The sequence below is a fragment of the Aotus nancymaae genome, unplaced genomic scaffold (genome assembly GCF_030222135.1).
Source record: "Aotus nancymaae isolate 86718 unplaced genomic scaffold, 86718_ANA_hifiasm-v0.15.2.pri h1tg000025l, whole genome shotgun sequence".
In the NCBI taxonomy this organism is placed as follows: domain Eukaryota; kingdom Metazoa; phylum Chordata; class Mammalia; order Primates; family Aotidae; genus Aotus; species Aotus nancymaae.
This window is the reverse complement of record NW_026988438.1, coordinates 27,416,788-27,439,695: the sequence shown is the minus strand read 5'-3', so window position 1 is coordinate 27,439,695 and position 22,908 is coordinate 27,416,788. Positions and strand designations below refer to the sequence as shown.

The 22,908-nt window shown below is 33.8% G+C and overlaps 1 protein-coding gene across 6 annotated transcripts in view; it reads left to right on the top strand.

Moving 5' to 3' along the window:
- The window catches only part of BBS9 (Bardet-Biedl syndrome 9), a 726,661-nt gene that overhangs the window by 225,852 nt on the left and 477,901 nt on the right, over nt 1-22,908 (top strand). For 4 of the 6 annotated variants that reach the window (XR_010344069.1, XM_064380469.1, XM_064380467.1 and 1 more), the window contains exons 13-17: nt 4,067-4,169; nt 6,209-6,313; nt 7,932-7,946; nt 12,902-13,042; nt 22,735-22,830. Coding sequence is in view for 5 of the 6 variants with exons in the window: in XM_064380469.1 (XP_064236539.1) it covers nt 4,067-4,169; nt 6,209-6,313; nt 7,932-7,946; nt 12,902-13,042; nt 22,735-22,830 (460 nt within the window). In the remaining variant the exon portion in view is untranslated. The remainder of the gene's footprint in view (nt 1-4,066; nt 4,170-6,208; nt 6,314-7,931; nt 7,947-12,901; nt 13,043-22,734; nt 22,831-22,908) is intronic. The other 2 variants (XM_064380468.1, XM_064380470.1) reach the window with 1 other exon arrangement.

Sequence of the window (22,908 nt, the reverse complement as noted above, 5' to 3'; positions counted from 1 at the left end):
CATCATACATAGTATACTGTGAATGGTTATTGGAGAAGCACAGGGATGCTAATATCTTTTTTCTACCTATGATTATGTGTGTGTTTGAAAAGAATTCCCAGCCGTCTCTCTGCCATAGCTTTAAGTGAATGTATTTACAGCAGAAAATATTAAATGAAGATGCCACAAAGTTAGAGCAGTGACAATTGGTAGTCCTGGAAAAATAGAATACTAAGGATGTGGTTTTGGTTAAGAATTTTAGTCCTGTCATTATAGAATGTTGGAACTAGAACTTAAATGTAGAACCCTCTTAAAGCATTTAGGTTAAAATATGGTAATCAGTCAGCACATTATTAAGCTGAAAATATTTATCACTGCCCAAACCTGGGAAGCAAGAGAAGGTTGTGGATTTTGGCAATTCACTTAGTCAAAACTTGGATGAGGCTTTATATTTTCTTAGATTATGGGTTGCTGTCCTTGGAGGAGCTTGACAAGGCACCAAGCTTTACCAATTGTGTTCGCTTACACTGGAGCCAGCGGGTGGCCAAGTGTGGAGATCTTTGGTCGAACTTGAAGGAAGCTGAATCTTGCAACAGTTTCCTGAGCTAAGTTTTTTGAATGCTTGCCACTGGAAACAAGGGTGGTCTTTCCCCAGTCTCCTTTCCCCCAATCCAATCAAAGGCTGTATCTCATTAATACTTCTGAATCTGGAAAGGCATTAGTGGCAAGAAATCAAACACTTAAGAAAAAGAAATAACTGTAGAGTTCCAGGAATGATCTGTACTTTTGTATAGGGACACCTCTTTTATATCTATCTACTGATAACATTCAGACACATACATGTAATAATTTAGGAGTGCACTGTTTATTGCAAAATTAGATCTTGTGCCTTAACTAGATAACATTGCTCATGTTAATTGTATTCCCAACCAACCAGGAGTTAGCACCATAAGTAAACATACCTTTCCCTCCTGTGTAGTTCTTAAGCTTTTATGTGTAGTAGCCACCTTAAAATGATGGCATGACACTACTGGAAAATTCTCCTTCATTCATAGAAGTTACTATATTTGAGAATACCTAAGTCATAACTCTCTTTCTCATTGCCATTATAAAAGCACGAGAAAGAATGCAACAGGCAAGGGTTGCAGAAAATTGGCGGGACCTACCCAGCAGACACAATGACTTCCTGATCCTGTCTGACAGTTTCTATACAAATTTCTACTATAAATCTCTCCTTATGGCCTTTTATAACAACAGCAGCCAAGATATATAACCATGCAAGTTTCCATCATAATAAATCCTGTTAATTGAGAAAATTTTTCCATCCGTTCTGAGTGAATGAAGATGTGGCTACCTTGAGTATGTGTGCATGATGTGTTGACCATCTATTCCAGGCAACTAGGCAGAGTGGTTGTTCATACCTGGCCTTTGGAGTCATATTTATATATCTAGGATAAAAATTTAGTATTATATTTCCTAAGGATTATATTTCGTAAGAGGTAGAAAATAGCATGGAAAATTCTTGTATTAATGTTTTATATTTTCTCCTTAATATTCTATAATTATTTTCCTCTTAAAATATGAGGCTTATGATCTAGCCAAGTCTTTAACTCTTTTTTGGCTCAAATACAACTATTCTTTGTTACTGTTGTTATTTTCGTTACCTATCTCCTTGATTTGTATTTTGCAAGGGCCTACCCCATTGTTGGGGTTCAATAAGTAAGTGCATGAGAGCTATCATGATTGTGCCTCTAAACCAAATGCAAATCCTTCTTGTTGCAATGTAAAATTCTGTGATTATTGTCTAAGTAGACATCATTATGCCAGGAAAAGTCAGACTGCTCTTTTTCAAAATGGCTTATTACTACTTAAAGGAATTTTCATTTTTACTTTTAAAACTGAGCTCTCATGAGACTTTCCTTGTCACTATTTTCAACTCTCTAGTTGGGTTGATGGCTTTGCACATGTTATTTATTTCTCTGAACTTCTATTTTGTAAACTGTAAAATGGTGATACTTTTTTATTTGCAAAGTTATTTTGAGTCTTATCTACACTTGGTTAAAGGCATGGGCTCTGGATTCTGGTAGATAGCAGTTAAGTTGTGTTTTTTCCACTTAGAGTGGCCTTGGGCAAATTACTAGCATCTCAGAGCCACAGTCTTTTGTAAAATGGTTTATGATGGTATCTGTTAAACATTTTTATAAAGAGTAAATTAAATAATGTACATAAATAATTTGTTAGCATTGTTCCATGAATATAGAAACTGCTCATCATTTTTGTCGTTTATATTATCCATTTTATTTAAAAATATATGTACAGACTAGCATTATATTATTGTATGCTACTATTGTAGCATACTTAAATTGTGTCCTGTTTGTTTAATGGACTAACTAGTTGAAAGAAAGTTGTTTGTAGCACTTGCATGGTGTCTTCTTGACGTAATTACCATCATGGTTTTACTAAAAAGTTATTGTGTTTACAATGGCCAGACATCATCAAGGAAGTTTAGTTTGTGGCATGATGATTCCCTGTGTATTCCCAGGATTTACAAAGTAAAAATTGAGGATTCATTGTTCATTGCATTTATCCTATTTAATTGCGTCAATAGTTGTCTTAAAAATTTTCCTTTGCCAGTCAAAATTTTTACATTTAACTTATTTTTAAGTTGCACAGAGTACTCACATCACTTAAAATTAATATATTTACTGAATCTAATTATATATACATAATGTTTGAGGGCCAATTTTATATTCTTGTATATATAAAAATATTATATACTTTTAATCAAGGAGAAAGTGATACATGCTTTTTACTGAAGAGAAAATTTAAAACTACTTTTCTTAACAATATGAATGGCCTTTGAATTATGTTAGTTATTATATGTATCTGTCTCATATAACAAAGTCTAGTAACTAGACTGAACTGCTCTATAGAAAAGTTACCATATAGAATGATGGTTTATTTATTTAATTTTTTTTCTCATGACACACCAGTCACCATGATGGAACATTTCAAAATAGCTTTATTTAGATATAATTTATATACTATATTATTCAGTTATTTGAAGTTACAATCCAAAGATTTTTAGTATAGTGTATTTACAGAAGTTTGCAACCATCACTACAATTTAATTTCGGAACATTTTATCCCCCCAAAAGAAATGCCATACCCATTAGCTGTCATTCCTCATCTTCCCATTCCCCCATCCCTAAGCAACTCCTAATCTACTTTATTTGTCAATAGATCGCCTATTCTATACATTTCATATAAGTGGATCATACAATACATGGTTCTTTGTGACTAGATTTTTTCACTTAGCGTAATGTTTTTAAGGTTCACCCATGTTGTGGCATATAAATGAAATAATGTACATAAATTTGTTAGCGTGGTTCCATGAGTATAGAAAACTGCTAATGGTTTTTATCATTATTATTATTCATAATGTATTCCATTTATTTCATTGTATGAATATATCACATTTTGTTTATCCATTCATCATGATGGAAATTTGGATTATTTCTGCTTTTTGGCTATTAGCTTTTTGTTGCTGTGAACGTTTGTGTATAAGTTTTTGGGTGGACATATTTTTTCATTTCTCTTGGTATAGAATTGTGAAGTTATATGGTAAATTTATGTTTCACCTTTAAAGAAACTGCCAGACTTTCTTAGAGTAGCTGTACCAATTTGCATTTCCACTGGCAATATATGAAGGTTCCAGTTTCTCCACATCATTGCTAACACATGTTATTGTCTGTACTTTTGATTATAGCCATTTTATTGGGTACGTAGTAGTATCTCATTGTGGTTTTTAGTTTGTATCTCCTTCGTAACTAAGGATATTGAGCATCTTTGTATGTACATATTGCCAATTTTTATTCTTTTGAGTAAAGTCTGTTTAGCTTTTTTGCACAGTTTCTACTTGATGGAATATTTTAATCTAGTACTTATTGTGTTTGTTTTGTGACTACTCATTTTTTCCTCAGGTAATGTTTTCTAATTATTTGCTAGGTATTTTTAAGTAGTTATGCTCATCTATCAATTTGAATAAAATGTAATTTTCTATTGGTAACAATTTCTGTTTCTTTAGGTCACACTACAGAATAGAGTGGTATTGCAAAAAGTCAAATTATCAGTCTGCGTGCAACCACCGTTAGAATTGACTTGTGATCAGTTCACCTTTGAATTTATGAGTAAGTTTTTTGTTTTGGCTGAAAGTCTACCATGGTGTGAATTAAAAAAAAATACTAGTTTGTTCATTTAATGGCTATTATTTTGTGTCTGAATGGTGAGACTGGGATCATACCAAAATCAATGATTGTGTTGTTTTGCTTATATGTTCCCTCTTAGCATCAGCATGAACATTCAGTCAATAATTGTTGGGTCAAATTAATCTTTTAGGATTACAGATTTCTAAGTGCTGTTTTGAACTTGTTGGACCTGTAATTGTTATTTATTTATTTATTTTTGAGACAGGGTCTCACTCTCATTGGCCCAGGCTGGAGTGCAGTGGTGTGATCATGGCTCACTGTAGCCTCTACTTCTCGGGCTCAAGTGATCCTTCCACCTCAGCCTCCTGAGTAGCTAGGACTACAGGCATATGCCATCTGGCTAATATTTTGTATTTTTAGTAGAGATGGGGTTTCACCGTGTTATCCATGCTGGTCTTGAACTCCTGGGCTCAAGCAATCTGCCTATCTTGGCCTCCCAAAGAGCAGATTACAGGCTTGAGCCACTGGGTCTGGCCTGTTTCTAAATACTAAAATTTAGAAGGCTTTCTTCATTGGCGTTTCTCTAGTGATCTATTTACTGAATCAGTAATGTTTGAAGAACAAATCTGGGATTTGGAGTTTGGCCTGAGTTTGAATCCTAGCTCTGATACTCACTTGATGTGTAACCTTGGTTAAAAACTACTTTAGTAATCATTTGGAGCCTCAGTTATTTTAATCTGCAAAAAGGCAATAATGATATTTGTCTTACAAGGTTGCTTTGAGGATTTAATTAAAAAGTAAATCTATAAAATATTCATAATAATGCTTAAAATAGTAGACATGTCATTAATGGCAACTCTTAGTAAGATTTCTTTGTATAGAATCTCTCACTCCCAAATTGTCATTAGTCCTGTTAACATGATCTTTGAATTACCTTTCAAGTTTTTTTTTTCTGTTTACTATAGCTTTTCTGCTAAGGCTTCTATCTGTTATTCATGAAGTTAAGAACATACCTTTCTTGTTTTGCCTCCATGTAACCAACCCATAGCTGAGTGCCTCCCATTAGTGGGAATTCAATAAATCTTTGTAGAATGAATGAATAAATGACTGAGTGAAGTAACCACATAGGTGATACCCAGCCATTGAACTTTTGCTTACATTTCTGATTTTGTATAATTCCAATTTGTCTTTCTAAAATACATTCTGAATAATTTATTTTTTCCAGTTAAAAATCACTTATGGCTCTCTAATACAGGTTGGGGGCCAAATATGTTAACATAGATGAGCATGCACAGTCTGCTCAGTAGCTGTTATATCCCTATTCAATCCCCCTCATCCATTTTCTCCTTCAGTCTATTATGTTCTACTCATAATAAATTGCTATTTTCCTCCCAAATTCTCTTGACCTTTTGTGTACCATTTTCTCTGTTCATGCTGTCTGTTCATCTAAGTAAAGAGCAGCAGTGGTGTATAATGCCAGATTCTTTGTACTTCGTTCTGGGGTCAGTTCCTAGTAGCTGTGCTACCTTAGGCAAGATTCTTCTTTTTTTTCTTTTTGGACACAGAGTCTTGCTCTGTTGCCTGGACTGGAGTGCAGTGGAGCAATATTGGCTCACTGCAAACTCCACCTTCCAGGCGTCACCATGCCCAGCTAATTTTTTGTATTTTTAGTAGACATGGGGTTTCATCGTTTTGGCTAGGCTGGTCTTGAAACTTCTGGCCTCACATGATCTGTCTGCCTAGGCCTCCCAAAGTGTTGGGATTACAGGTGTGAGCCACTGCGCACGGTCTTAGGCAAGCTTCTTAATCTCTCTGTATTCCAATTTTCTCATGTATAAAAAAATGAGTAACAATAATAGTAACAACCTCACAGGTTTGTTGTGAAGATTTAAGGAGTTACTTCATGTAAAATGCTTTTTTACATGTACCTGGCATGTGGTGAGTACTTACTAAATTTTAACTATTGTTAATAACAATTGCCCCAAATTATGTAATGTATATTATTTTTTCATTGCTTATAGCACCAGATTTGACTAGAACAGTAAGCTTCTCTGTTTATCTGAAAAGAAGTTATACACCATCTGAATTGGAAGGAAATGCTGTTGTTTCTTATTCCAAACCAACAGGTAAACATACAGGCCTAATCATTCCTTTAAATTGTTGGAGTTATGAGTTAAATGCTTACACATTTAAGATAAGAAAACATACTGTGAAATATAATTAAATGAGAACACGTTATTTTCTACTATTAAGTAAAATTATATGTTCTCATTATTTTTATGTTTTATGAGTAGTTTATGATAAGTCTATTTAGCTGATTTCCATATGTAATGTTTGGTTCTCTCTTTTCAGATAAAAATTGGATACATTTTTATTCCTAATAGAAGAATGTTATCTAGTCAGACTTCATTTATTTGAACTAAAGGCTAGTATTGATGCAGAGTTTTGCTCCTTAATTCAGCTAAATCCAGGTTCTTACTTCACAACCAGAAAGAATTAGGTATGCAGACACGGTGAAGAGTGAGGAAGGTGGAATTTTTAAGTGATAGGAAAGCTCTCAGCAAAGAGAGGGGTCCAGCAGGCAGGTTTCCACCTCACAAATTGAATACCAGGGCTCCCACACATAAGCTGATGAGGCCAGGCTCCTCCCCTGCATAAGGGGCAAATTCCTAGTGGCTTCACCCCATTCCCCCAGTGCGCTTGCTGGCATGCCCAGGCAAGCCATAGGTAGTATAGGAAAAGGCGACATTCGATTGGCTAAGACATTATTTGGAAAGAATCAATTGGGAAAGGTCGGGCACACAGGGGCAGAAGTTTTCCTTCTGGGTCGTGGGTTTCATCCAGGATCAGCAGTCTGGTCTTTCAGCCTTCAAGCTGTTGTAAGCCTGAAGGTGAGCTTTCACCGGGGACTTTCCCTATTTGCCTAGGCATTTGTCTGCCTCCTGCCTCTATCAGTATGAATTAGTAGAAAAGAATATTATAGATTACTCCAACATTAAGGCAGTATTCGGAGTTTTAGACACTGTTTTAGTGACTAAATAAAACTCTTTGGCATCTTATGGGTTAAAATACTGAAGAACAGATTTTTTAAATCTTACTCTGCATTTTTTCATCCATTTTTGGCTATTATGCTTTTCTGTAATTTAAAAGACAGATTTAAAAGATTATAAATCATTGGTATTGGTTGAAAGCGAATTAGAAATTAACATTGAGAAAGTCTGCAAAATGCCAAGAGAAGCAAAACAAAACAAAACAAAAAAACAGACATTATTAACAGTATTTTTCAACATTTATTATAAAAAGAGGAACTGGATTGACTTTAAAGGGGAAAGTTAAAATCAAATAAAATTTAAAAGTAACGAAATATTAATATTATATATTTTCCCTTTTACTCAGTCTTTTTCGTTTAATACTCTGAATATCATTTACATATTGAGTCTTTTTTGCTGTTTGGCTAGATCATTATTTTTTTTTTCCACATTTACACCAGAATAACACATTCTCATAGACTTCTGAGAATGGAAATATAAACAAGTATATTGTTGGATTTTATTTATTTATGTTATACTCTTCAATTGTGAATTGACTTTACTTGTGTTTGGAGAGTTACTTAAGTCATCTGTGAGAATCTTGAAATTTTAATTTGTAAGCAGATATGTATCAAATTTGTGTTGTAACTTTACCACAGATAATTTGTTGCATTCTTTTTCTCCTATCCATTTTTGCATTACCTGTAATGGATAGATCGAAATCCTGATGGTAAGTATAAAGATAATTTAGAAAAAAATGAATTTCAGAACTGAAATTTGGTTGATGAATTGAATTGGTACCATGAATGAACTCTTCTTATGGGCTGTTCTAGAGAAACTTCTTTAGGATGATACAGTGCCTTGATTCTGCTATGAAAAGCATAGTAGATATTTCCACAAAAAGCTGTCTTTATTGGTTGTTTGAGTCATGAGAATGAATGAAATTAGGGGTAAGAATAGAATGGCTTTTTTGAAAAATATTAAAGGTGTTATTGACCACTTATTTCTGCAAGTCATTGGTTATTTAGCTGCATGCTTTGTTATTTTACTTAAAGAGTTTTAAAAAAGGGTGTTTGTTACTGAATTCTAAATTGTGTTTTTCTACATGGTCCAAGAGCTTCACCTCTCTCTGATAAGAACAGTGTATGTATTTGATCTGTGGGCCTATTCCTTGTCTTGCTTACAGGAATGTTATCAAAGGTCTAACCTCCTCTAACTTGCTTGGGTCAGTGTTGTTACTCACTTTGTTTCCCCCAAATCTTTCGCTTCATTCTGCTATAATTCTGATCATAATATGAGCTTAATTAAGTTTGTATCTGAGGTTCTCCACATAGGTGTTGAGCTTTTTGAGGGCAGGGATCAAGCACTCATCTTTGAATTGCATGCTAACAGAGTACATAGCAGGCACTACAAGTATCTCTGATTATTTTTCCTCTTAGATATAGACTTACTGTGGTAGTTTATCTTTACTAGTTATTTTAAGATACATTTTAGATAGCAGTATCAATTAGTAATAATTAAATATAATGAAATTATTTAAAGGTAGTGGCAATATTTACTCATGCAGTTTGGATGATACCAACAACCTGAGTTGCATAGCACATGTCATCTTGATATCTGGAAAGTGAATATATATTTATATGAGAAGTGTTTTAATAGAAGTAAACGTTTAGCTTAACAACACGTAGTATACTTGTAAAATTAGAATTTGGGTCATTAAAAATAACCTGATCTTAATAATGAGTATTTATATTTTAATTAGCTAGATTTCATGTAATTGTTAAGATTTTAGACTGAATTTTGTAAAATATCATATTATTATTTGAATGATTAGTTTTAAGTTTTAAAAAAATCAGTTAAGATTATTGTTGAAAGGTATTTATTCCTTCTTACTGTAAGTTGAGCCCAAACTATGAGGAAAAAACTCACAATTTATAGAAATTGTAGTGTTTCAATCAAAAGTGAAAGCTGGTTTTAATAATCTCTTTGATATATTTTTAAATTATAATTAAGCTTTAGGGAGTGGAGTTGAACTATTCAGCGGCACCTAGTAGGCAAGAAAATTACATGTTGCCACTTAGATCTTACTTACACACAAGGCTTCATATTTCAAAGACTGATCCATTTTATTGTCTTGATCTGTTGGGGCTGTATTGCAGATAAGTTGTTCTGCTTTTATATGTGGAAAAAGAGAGGCAAACGAGGTTTTATGTTGTCCCATAAGGGTTAGTCTCCATTATTTCTGCATTAAAGTTACATGACGTGGGCAGTGTAAAACATGACTGCAGATGAAGCACGGTACGTAGCCAGACATAACAGGAAGGGATCAAGGAAGTTCTGGCTACCAGCCATTGCTACTGCTTTGGGGTCCTTGTTTTCAATATGAAATTACTCTAGCAGGCCCCTGGAAAGAGTTCTAAAGGCATTATATAGATGTGTAATATATAGGTATAGTTATTTTACTCATATATATATATTTTTCTATGTTCTTTCTTCTTTCATTTTTTTAAAGCACATTTTGGCTTCCAGTATGACAGTGATACTGGGCTTTTGGGTGTGCCAGATGTAATTAGAAGTCTCTTCCTAGAAAAAAAATGTTCTGTTAGAACTAGTTTTGAGAGAATATTCTCTCTGAGTGTTAAATAATTTTGTGATTAATTGCCCCATAGTAGTTATGACTATCCATTTCCTCTAGTAGGTTAGGAAGGGAAGTGTTTGAAGGAGAGGTGATTATATCTGGTAAAAAAAAAATGCAGAACAAAGTCAGTCTGATGAATGAATAGGCTAATATTAGAGTAAAATAAATGACAAAAGTTTCTTTTCTCTCAACATAGCACTCAGAGAATTCAGTAAGACCGATATAGAGACTACTTTGCCAACTATATAGAGAAAATATTGCTGATGGTAGGCAAAGTTAGGACTAACTAGTCTCTTTCAACTAAGTTGAAAGCTGTTCTACTAGCAACTGTGAAAAGTCTTTAAATACATGTAATTCTTTTCCTTTTTTATTACAAACACATACACCCACAAATGTCTCTATGAATCTTTGGCTTCAGGTTCTTAGACACAATTACAGCCTGAAGAGTAATTAATAGCCAAATTACACTTCAGGTTTCTTAAGAAGGTGTAAATCCTAGTAGAAGTGTGCCTCTGATAAACCTCATGTCTAAAAACTAGAGATTGTATTGTAAAATCCTTGGATTTTAATTTGATAGTAAGTGTTATAAAATAGTGATATTCTAATTTTTCTTTTAAGGAATTGTTTCCATAGACTGGTTTCTTAAGGATTTCATAACTCTTTTTTTTTTCCCTAATGCTAAAACTTTTTGAGCTGCTATCATTTAAAAAATAGCCATAATCATTTTATTAAGTATGAATGTCATCATTTTTCAAAGTAATGTTTTCCAAATGTCCTATGAAACAGGTTTATAATTCCTGCAGAGAAAAGATATTCTGGAGGGGTTCTACAAATCTTAGCAACTGCAAAACATTGCCCTCGTGTGTGATATTGTCATTAACTGACCTAACTAAACTGTAAATTGAGTTATAATGTATTTTCCTTCTTGGGTTTGTTAGTGCTTGCAATCCATTTGTTTTGATTTCTGAAAACTTATATACACTACCAGTTTCTGTAGCGCCGAGTTTTTGCAGATTTAGGGTAATAATCTTCAAATATATAGGCTCAGTCACCTAAAGGCAATGTTATTGATTATGTTTTATTTTATTTTTTTAACTGTGAATTTAGTCATTACCTGGTCCAAGTAAAGTAGTGGCTACAGTGTTAGCAGTATAGTTTTAGAGGAACATTCACAGCCAAATTTTGGTTTGAAAAATTAGCTCAGAATTTGGTTAAAAGTATATAGAAGATAGTTTCTTTTTGTGCACATACAGAATTTGTCAGAAGAGGAAGCATTTGTTTTCGTTGTACTAGTCATTAAAAATGAAGGAGATGGGAATAAGTTTCAGTTTCCTTGTTCTTTCCAGACCATATCTATTAATTGATACAATCTACAATTTTTTCTACAATTTACTTATTGTAGAGGAAACATACTCAGTGGCTGTATTTCCATAATTTGAGGATATATAGAATATATGGAAATTTCCTTGAAGTTGGAGAAAGTAGTGCTTTGTAATTTTTTTGTGGTGATATTGATAGTTGTGCTTTGTGCAGTATCTTAGATCATGTTACCATAATATTTTGAGTCAAAACATCTCATCATTGTAAAGTACAAATACACATGCCTCTAAAAACCTCACAGAATGTCATGAAATAATACCCTGGGACTTTTCTTAGGAGACACCAGTTATAATTTGCATCTAGGATTCCAGGAGAAGTGAATTTAACATCTGTTGGTTATGAGCAAAAAATGAGCTATGTAAAACTTGACGGATAATAGATTATATTGAAGAGAATGACAAATATTCTCCACATGATCTGAAAAAGTATTTAATTGACCTCATATATCAATATGCTTGCCATTGTTGGTGATTTCTCACTATCCTAGTGAATAAGTAGTACTGAAAAGTGTACTTCCTGCTTGGATGTGGAGTAAACCATACAGTTCCAATTGACTTTAGCAAAATATATTGCTAATTCCAGGGATCCTGCTTTGGAATCATGTCTCCAAAATGACTGCTTCTGCTTTTGCTATTTTTAAGCTGCTCACTGACTCCTCGATAAAGAAATAAAGGAATTAACGTGGATTCATCAAGTATAGTTAGAACATTTTGAGTTTTCAATTTTTCGACAGCAATATGGCACGACATAGGCTTTTTATAGGTTTTTTTTCATCTTAACCAGTCCAAAACAGTGTTCTAGAAAAAAAAGGAGTGAAAACTAGGGTTTTAGTATTGCTTTTCTAGATATATAAGTAGAGAGCCTAATTTTCTTCGGTTTTAATTTCATTTTATGTAAAAATATTGAAAATGAATTTGAAAAATTTTGTAAAAATTCCAATATGAAAGTCTTCATTGTCATATATTGTTACCTATTTCAGTATGCATGTATGAGTATTAAAATAATTTGACAACGGAATGACTATGTAAGTCTTCCAAAATGTCACTAAGGTGATATGTAAAGTTAAATGGCTTGAGAAAAATATAATTGATATAAAGGCAATATTCTACATATTACTGTGTAAAATGGACATGGATTTCAATAGAACTTGAGAAGAGCAAATCCTGCTTTCATGCTCATAATTTAATCTTCATCAAGTAAAAAAAGCTAAAGATTTAAAATGTTTTTGAGTAGAGAAGTTTTTAGATATGGTAATATAGTCTTACTGATATGATAGAAACTTCATATTCTTTGCTCGTGTTTGCTGTTAGTCTTGGATTAAGGCTAGAGCTCTGCAGGTCTTAAAGACTTAGTTCAGTAATTGAATGTAAGTAGCTATAATATTTATATAGTATCCAAATGTGATGATTTAAAAAATATGATACTACTATTAAAGATCTCATGTCTAGGCTTCTTTTAAAATTTTATTTTTGCCTTGTACATTTGGAAAAATAGTAATGAAATATGAATCATGATAACAATTCACAGTTATTTTAGCTTTGTTAAACAAAGTAGGCAGGCAACAAACAAACCAAGATATGTTGCTGCTCAAACTATTAGTAGTACAATTTCTTTTTGCCAAATTATTTGTTAAGTCTATAAATCTACGTATCTCTCTTTTATTTCAGGTATTCCTCGAGTTATCCAATGTAAATTTAGACTTCCCCTAAAGTTAATTTGCCTACCAGGTCAGCCTTCAAAAACTGCAAGCCACAAAATTACTATTGATACCAACAAATCTCCAGTCAGTCTTCTTAGTCTCTTCCCAGGTAAGACTTTTGAAATAACATGCCTGTAGTATAAAAAATGCTAAGAATTTAGAATGGAAACCCTCATCAGCAGATAATGATGGGGTAATTATCAGATAATTGTTAAGTTAGAGTATAAAAATGCCTCAAGGATTTTTCCCTCCTTTGCCTGTTCAAAGGTGAATAGCTTATATTAACAAGGTAATAAGGCGTTCCTTTTAAGTTTGATTAAAATTATTATAATCATTATTTTGCTACAGTATTCAGAAATAAAAACATAAAATGTTTCTCTTTAGACTGTGACTTTTTTTGACTTGGAATGTAAATATTTATTATTCATCTGTAGGTTTTTGGATGTATCTGTCTTCTAAGTATATAAATATTATTTATCTTCATTGTAGGCTTCTGTTTATGTACCTTTTTAAAGTATATACTTATGTCTCTGAAAAGTAATCTCATAAGTAGATGCTCTTTGTACTCTTTTATTCTGTTGCCTGCATCAGCTAGAGTGTGGGTAAATGTTCATCCTGTGCCTCTGGTTGTTTAGAATGGTTTTGTATCTAATGCTTCAATATCACAGTGAACATTTGGGATAATTTGTGACGGTGTGACTTTCTTCAAGTGTCAGTTTTTCTTTCTGAGTGGCTTAGAAACTAAAGAGGCTTTGATTGGATAAAACATCCTTAGTAACAAAGATTTTTAGTGTGTCATGTCATTAACTTTCTTGGTGGTGCGGTAGAATTGAAGAATAAAATCTGGGAATTAAATCAACCATTTTAAATCCTTCGTTAAAAATCAGCACTGTTGGCTATGAGATGTATCTTCACCTTTGCATTAGTGGATAAGATTTAGGATACAAACAGTACTTCCCCCAAGATTCAGAAATTTATGGTAAGTCAACTTTTGTGTTATTAACTAAAGTGGTTAAAATTTATTTTTTATCAATTTGCAGTATTTCAAAAATTTTATTTACGTGTAACTGAAAAATCTCAAAAATTTAATATTTTAATTATTCTATTCTTAAGTGTGAATTGAGTTTGGATATATATGTGTGTGTGTATAGATATCCATATATATGTGTGTGTATACATATATGTGTGTGTATATATATGTTCATATATATGTGTGTGTGTGTATATATATTGTTAGCAAAATATTTTTTACTTTTTGGGTTCTTTCTTTCTCCCATCTTTTCTCTTCTTTTACCTCCTTATTTTTTAGTCGATGTCTTATAACAAACTTGGATTATGAAAAAGGAAGACTCACTACCTTTTGTAACATCTTGCACAAACTTATTAGTTTCTTGGGTCTCCTATACTACCTTAGGAACATAGTTGGAAATTATATGAATAACAGCAAATTTATTGGTGGCTTTGAAAAATGTTTAAGCACCTGACTTCTGAGGAATGGTTGATCTTTACTGTAGATAAATGGAACCCAGTTAGAGATTGAATAAAAACGAGTGCCTTTGAGCAGAAAGGTAATCTCCATGAGATATGATTTGGATCATGTGTACTAAAGAAAGCTTAGATGACTTATCCATTTTCCTCCTGATTTTGGGATCAATTGTTTTGATATCATTATGCTTATCAGCATGTATTTGCTTCTTACCCACTTTAGGAATGGGACACAATGACAATTTTAAAAATTTTCTTCTGGGGTCCAATATATATGGTATGGAGTGATTTTCAAAAAAAATTCCTGGATTTGTATTCATGTTAAACACACTGAATGGAATCATGTGCTTGTTTAAAATAAGTATTCACTTCACTCTTATAAAAGTAAGACTAAGATAAAATTGCCATTGCAAATCTTCTATATTTTTAACTGAAAAAAGCAAAATTAATGAGCTTTCAGAGAAAAAATATATAGAGAAGAATTTTTACTCAACATGTCTTTCCATTTGTTTATTCCAGTTCTTTTGCTGTGAACAAATATAGGTATAGTTAAAATAGCTTTAACTTTTCTTATTACAAAAGAAATGTGAGATTTAGAAAATGTGGATAACCAAAAGGAAAAAAGTGAATGTTACTAGTAATTCTACCATCCAGCAATACCTTTTTATGTTTCAGTACATTTTTCTAATCTTTAAAGAAGTACTTTTTCTAAGTATTTATCCCCAAAAAGAAAAATTTTACTTGCCATACTGTTTTTTTTGAGACATCTTTTTACATCATTAAATATTTTTGTTATATGATGTTAATGAATGCATAGTATTCTGTCATAAATCCATACTATAAAATCATTTGACCAGCATTATGCTTTTAGATATACATGTTGTTTTTAGTTTATTAATATTATAAATACACCTGTGATGAACATTGTTGTAACAATACTTCTTTAAATTTATTACAGTTTATTTGGTGAATATTTTAAAGTGAAATTGCTGGGTCAAAGAAGGAATCAGAATGTTCTTAAAGCTTCTGAAATATAGTGTGAAATTGACTTCCTGAAGGAATACCAGTTAACCCTAACAAGAATGTCTGAATAAAGGTGTCTAATACCCAAATCCTTGCCAATAGAGAATATTATAATTATAAAAACCTTTTAATACGCTTAATAGTTATATAGAAAACATTTATTTACATATATAAATAGCTATCTGGGGTGCTTCTGGCACCCCAGAAAAGTGAAGTAATGAAAACTTTTTTTTTTTTTTTTGGGACAGAGTCTCATTCTGTCATTTAGGTTGTAGTGCAGTGGCACAATCATGGCTTACTGCAGCCTGTACCTCCTGGGCTCAAGCAATTCTTTCACTTACCCTCCACAGTAGCTGAGACTACAGGCATGTACCACCATGCCTAGTTAATTAAAAAACATTATTTTGTAGAGATAGAGTCAAACTATGTTGCCCAAGCTGGCTTTGAACTCCTAGGCTCAAGTGGTCTTCCCATCTTGGCCTCCTAAAGTGTTGGGATTATAGGCGTGAGCTACCGCACCTGGCCAAGGTATTTTTTTATCTTACATAAAGAGAAATCCAGAAGTGGACAGTAGAAGCTGTGGCAGTTGTTCATGACTGTTATCAAAGACCTACCATTTTTTCTTTCTTTGTAATCTGCCATCTTTAGTGTGTTGACTTGTTCCATGGCAATAAGATATTTGATTCAGCTTTAGGCATCATATCTGATTACAAGGTAGAAGGTAGGGGGAAGAAATAGCTATATAGTAATGATGTTAACTTTTATCAGAAAAGCATATTTTCAAAAGATTCCCTGGGAAATTCAGTATCCATAATTTTGTCACACGGCTTCCTCTAGCAGTAAAAGAGGCTGAGAACTAAATGGGCTAGAGAAAAGGGGGCTGGGAATATAGGTTGAATTACCTGACCATCAATGTATGTCATGATATCAGTAGTTTTAGACAAAAATTTTACTTAAATGTAATTAACAGATAAAATGTCATTTGATAATAGTCTTTTATGTTGCTCAAGTATATTTCTACATTTGCTTGTCAATATATTCATATTTTTCTGGTTATTTAATATTCCATTATTTGAAGGTATCATGTACATACAGTTTTTTTGTACTTCTCTATTTCTCTTAGAAGAAATTCTTTGGAGACAAATGCTTGAGTTAATGGGTATGAATATTTGAAATCTTTATTCAAATACCAGCTGCCTTCCAGAAAAATTATATCAGGTTATACTCCCAGCATCAAGGTTCATGCCCATGATAGCAGCTGGATTCATTAAGTCTTTAAAAATTTTTGACATTATTAGGTAAAAAATGACATTTCATTTTTAACTTGCTTTTCTAAATTACTTGTTAGCATAGTTACAATTTTTCTTAACAACTTGCATTTCTTCTTTTAAATCTTTCTTTTAAGGTTTATATTTTTAGTTTGTGTGTGTGTGTGTGTGTGTGTGTGTGTGTGTGTTTCAGTGGTTTACTCTGGATCACAATCACAAGCTGAGTATTTGGTTATGTGGGTTTGAGGCTAGAATTGACATTGCATAGATAATCTGAAACATCTCAAAAGGAGTAGTTTTACTTTCAGATGGCTCCAGGTTTGTAGTGATCACAGGAACCTGGAAGTAGCAAAATTAAATGCTTCGTGAGTTTAATTGTTAAGTACTGGCTTTGAGGAATGTGGTATTTTACTTGATTTGATATATATAAGCTATAACCAAAAGGTAAATAAAAACGTTTGTAAAAATTTACCAAAGAAAATTATTTCAGATGTGGATGTTGTGAAAGTATTTGCCTCAATTTTGATGGCAGTTTTGCATATGAAAGGAAGAAAATTTTAAAAGAATTGAAGGAAGTAGCATGAGAAATATAATTATGTTTATCAAATTAATCATCCAAAAAATGGGGCCTACATTATCTTTAGAGCCTTTCTCTAATTTCATGTTGAGTTGATTTGGGAGAGGAATATCCCACATCTAGGTAGTAAAATTTCTTAATTGCTTTCCTAATGGTTTCAGGTTTTCATTTTATGCTAAGAATGATCTCTATTCTAAGATTATAAAATATTTACTTATTTTTTCTGATAAATTTTTATGCTTGTTTTATTTGCAAACACAGCTTCAATGCATATTTTTGTGCCTTTTATAAAGCTTATTTGAAGTACAACTTTTGTACAATAAATTACACATTGAAGTATATAATTTTGAAAAGTTTTGATTTCTATATTTATCTGTGCAACCATTTCAACAGTTAAGATGCTGAACATATCCATCACTGCCAAAAGTTTCCTTTTGCCTATTAGTAATCCCTTATCCTGCATCCCAAGCAACTACTGATCTGGTTTCTGTTATAGAGATTAACTTGCATTTTCTAGAATTTTATAAAATGAAACTATTATAATATGTGTTCTTTTTCATCTGTCTTCTTTCGCTCCTTTATTTGATATGTGATTTGCAAATAATTTCTCCCAGTCTGAGGCATGTATTTTCATTTTCTTAACTGAATCTTTGGAAAAGCAGTTCTTGATCTTGATAAATGTCAGTTTATCAATTTCTTAATGAATCATAATTTTACTGTTATATCTAATAAATCTTTCCTAATCCAAGGTTACAAAGTTTCTCTCTTTTTTTGGTAGAAGTTTTCTAGTTTTAAACTTTACATTTAAGTGTCTTCTCATTTTGTGCTGATATTTATGTGTGGTGTGAGGTACGGGTGAAATTCATGTTTTGCATCTGGGTGTCTAATTGTTACAGCACTATTTTTCAAAGACTGTTCTTTTCCACTGAATTGACCTTTCAACTTTGTTGAAAATCATCTGACTACATTTATGTGGGTGTTCTGTTTTCTTAATTTTGTTCCATTGATCTCTTTGTCTGTTGCTATACACCAATAACATTGTGTTTTGATCACTGTAAATTTATAATAAGTCTTGAAGTCAAGTAGTGTAATTTCTCCAACTTTATTATTCTCAAAGTTGTTTTGGAGATTTTAGGTCTTTTGTATTTTCATATGAATCTTAGAATCACCTTGTAAATTAAACAAAACTGGCTGTTGGGATTTTGATTGGGATTGGGATTATATCGATTCCATAAATCAATTTGGAGAGAATTGATATCTTAACAATATTGAACATGGTATAAATTTTTCTCTTTATTCTAGTTTCTTAAGATGAAAGTGCAGACTGTCATTTATTTACAGCTTATTTTGTTTCTCTCTGTGAGGGTTTGTAGTTTTTCATGTACAGGTTTTACACATCTTTTGTCAGAATATCCCTATTTCACTTATTTTTATGCTATTGTGTTTTATTTCAATTTCAAATTTTTCTTTGCTAATACATAGAAATACAATTGGTTTTCCTTTCTTTTGAGATGAAGTCTTACTCTGTCATCCAAGCTGGATTGCAGTCATGTGTTCTTGGCTCACTGCAACCTCTGCCTCCTGGGTTCAAGCAATTCTCCTGTTTCAGCCTCCCATGTAGCTGGGACTACAAGCACATGCTACCATGCCTGGCTAATTTTTGTATTTTTAGTAGAGACAAGATTTCACCATATTGGTTAGGCTGGTCTCGAACTCCTGACTTCAGGTGATCCACCCTCCTTGACCTACCAAAGTGCTGGGATTACAGGTGTGAGCCACCATGCTTAGCTACAGTTGATTTTCTTATATCAATCTTTTATCATGCAATATTGTTAAATCACTTGTGGGGCTTTATTAACTTTTTTGTAGATTTAATCAGTCAGAGTTTTCTATATAGTTGATCATGTTATGTGCAAATGAAAACAGTTTTACTCTTCCTTTCCAATCTGGATTGTTTGTTTTTGCTTGCTTTTTGCCTTGGCTAGAACTTCTGGGACAATATTGAATATAAATGGTAAGAACAGACATTGTCTTTCACTATTGAGTATGTTTTAGCTATAAGCAGTTTTTAGATGTTTTTTAACAGGGTGAGGAAGTTGCCTTCTATTCCTAGGTTGCTGAGATTTTAATAAGGAGTGGATATTGCATTTTTTTTTCAAGACTACTTCTACATCAGCTGGGACATTCTTATTTTCTTCTTCATTTGGTTAAATATGGTAGATTACATTGATTAATTTTTAATGTTAGATAAGCCGTGCATTCTTGAGATAAATTATAGATGGTCATGAAGCATTATCTTTTCACTATATCTTTAGATTTAATTTGCCAAACTGTATTTTATAATTCTTATTTCTAAGTTCATGAGAGAAATTGATCTGTAATTTAGTTTTATTTCCACAGTAATGTGACTAATTTTTACTCCATTCAACATTTTATGTTTTGATGTTATGAGTTTCTTATATCTGGATATTTCTACTTTTCTCCAGATTTGGCAGGTTTGCTCTTATTGTTTCTCTTGGTACTGTTCCATCAATCTTGCAGGCTTTCTTCTTTCCTTTCATTCCACCACCCCACCCCCGTATTCTCTAATAATCTGACTTTGAGTTCACAGATTCTTATTTCTGCTTGATCAGTTCTACTTTTGATGTCCTTCCTTCCTTCCATCCTTCCCTCTCTCCTTCCTTCCTTCCTTCCCTCCTTCCCTCCCTCCCTCCCTCCCTCCTTCCCTCTCTCCCTCCCTCCCTCCCTCCCTCCCTCCTTCCCTCTCTCCCTTCTGTCCATCTTGCTCTGTCATCCAGACTGCAGTACAGTGGCATTATCATGGCTAACTGTAGCCTTGACATCCTGGGCTCAAGCAATCCTCTGACCTCAGCCTCCCAAGTAGCTGGAACTACAGGTGCATACCACCACACCTGGCTAATTTTCTTATTTTTTGTAGAGACAAGGTTTCACTTTGTTGCTCAGGCTAATCTTGAACTCCTGGGCTCAAGTGATCTGCCCATCTCGGCCTCCCAAAGTGCTAGGATTACTGGTGCGAGCCACGGTGCTCAGCCATTTTCATTTCATTCGTATTTTTTCAGCTCCAAAATTTGTTATTCTTCTAAGTTTTTTGAACTGTTTCCTCTCTTTTCTTTTTTTTGGTTTACCAAGCTTCCTGAAAACAATTCTTTTAAATTCTTTGTTTACCTGTAGATGTCCATTTCTTTGGGGTCAGCCACTGGGAAATTATTGTGTTCTTTTGGTAGGGATATGTTTCCTTTGTTTTTCATGTTTCTTGTTGCCATACTTTGATGCCTGCACATTTGGTGGATCGGCCTCCTCCTTCCAGCTTCATGTGCTGATTTTAGTATGGAAAGACCTTCTTTGGGAGGGTCAAGGCTGCTGGCAGTATGAGGTGTAGAGGTTCTGGCCCTGGCAAGGGCATAACAGTGTAGACTGTATGCAGCTCTCTTAGCTGTGGTTGGTGTTGGTAAAGATTGCACGTATCCTCAGTTGCCAACTCTGTGAGTGTTCTCAGCGATAGTGAGGGCTGTTGGGGTCTTTAGCGGCAGTGGATACTAGGGTACATCCAATCTCTTTCTCTTCCACCAGGGAAATCATGGCCAAGGGGATCCCCCTAGGCACTCTGACTGGCATGTGGGCCAGTTTCCAGTGCCTGATGAGTGGCACCTATGGAAATTCCAAGTCCTGAAGCACGGGCATGTGTAAAAGGAGTTTGGCTCTGGGCTTTGGGTGGTAAAGGCACCAGTACCCAGAGCACAGGAACCTACATTGCTCTGTTGGTGATGGTATGTGAGGCATTATTGTTTATGAAACAGCTAGGGAGCCCAAGATGGGAGCATGGATTTTGTTACTTTAGCTCTAAGGTACAGGATGGGGCCTTGTCGTCTATGGCAGGTGATGTAATGACTGAGCCACAGGAACACGCAGAGAGACCTTAGCTCTAGGACCTCGGGTGTGAGGTGGCTCACTATGGTGGTAGCTCTGGTATCTGAGACGTGGTTGGACATAGTGCAGCCACAGAGCCAGTGTCTGAAGTATGCACATTCCTGAAGTGACTGTGGCCTGGGGGTTAGGGGAATGTGCAAGGTCTGGAGAGGTGGTGGTTTTGGTCCTGGGGTGGTACAACAGCAACTACTTCTAGAGCAAGGAAATGTAGGGCCATGCCTTCCTCTCTGGGGTTCCCTGGTGAAAATGGCTGTTGGTTACCTCAGTGGCAAAAGATGCTGGTGTTTTCTGTGAAGCAGGCTGCTGGGAACCATGCAAGTTCCCACTCCATGGCTGTCACCAATAGCCTGTTGCCTTTATTCTTTTTCACTAGCCATTTGTAGGCATCTTAGGTATGCTGATACAACCAGCAACATTTGTTCTGTATTGCTGGAGCTTCTTAAATGGACCCTTGAACTCTCACAGGGCTATTCTGGTTTTTAAATAGCTGTCTTTCTCTCACTCTATTTTTTGCCAGGGATAAAGACTGGTGTCCCCTACTTTAACATCTTGGTGACATCCTTTACCACTGCGATGATGTTTAATATTTCTTTTGTCTGTCAAGTTGTTTGTAAATTGGTAAATTGGATCTAGAGCTAGTAGAGTCAAGATTGATTATTTTGACCAGAGTTCTTCATGGGTGGTAGTATAGACTTTCAGCAGAGGGTACATAATATTTGTCTTTTTTTATGTGTGATGGTAACAGCCATTGGTATTCAATGCTGAGATCCATTAGTTCACTATAGGCTGAAAAATAGATATTCAATTGCTTTCATACTTTCTTCATTTTTTAGCTGGAATATTTCTATACAGAGAACGTTTCCTTTAACTAATAGTGGTTATATGGTGCAGTATCAGTAGGGTCTTCAGGATAAATGCTTGGTTCTTTCCCTTTATTACTATTTTAAAAAATATTTTAAATAAATAGTGTTTAAAATAGATAATGTCAATTCTCTAGGATCCTTCAATAGTGACTATTTGTTGTTATCTTGTTTTTAAGTCTCTATATGAACTCATGCCTTTAAACACATTTGATGTGTTTTACTCCATTGCAATTATTATTTTCTTTTATACCCAAATATTTTTATCTCTAGCCGGTAGTAGTCTCTTTAAGCTGTCTTTCAAGTCCTTTTTATAAAACCCTACTGGTTCGCTGATAGCTTCCTTGCTATCTGGTGTGAAAAGATATTCTAGGTTCATCTTGTGCATATTCTGTCTCCTATTTGGAATCAACCATTAGAAGAAATGAAATTAAATGATTCCAGAGTTTTATTGTAAGGCAGAAGTTTCATTAATTGGAAGCTACTATGGAAATCAAAGTTAATGTATTATAGTTCACACATGGAGTTTGTATGTGACTAGTGACATAAAAAACACCCATCATTCAACTAAGGTTTCTATTTCAAATATGTTAATTTTGCCTTCTGGTTACATAAGGTGATTTCTCTCTTTTCTTTATAGGCTTTGCCAGTCAGTCAGATGATGATCAGGTGAATGTAATGGGGTTTCACTTCTTAGGAGGTTCCCGAGTTACTCTTCTTGCTTCCAAAACTTCTCGTAAGTAAAACCATGTTATTACTGCTTTTTAATTTTTTTTCTAAGGCTACCACATCGCAGAACATCCTCACATCAATG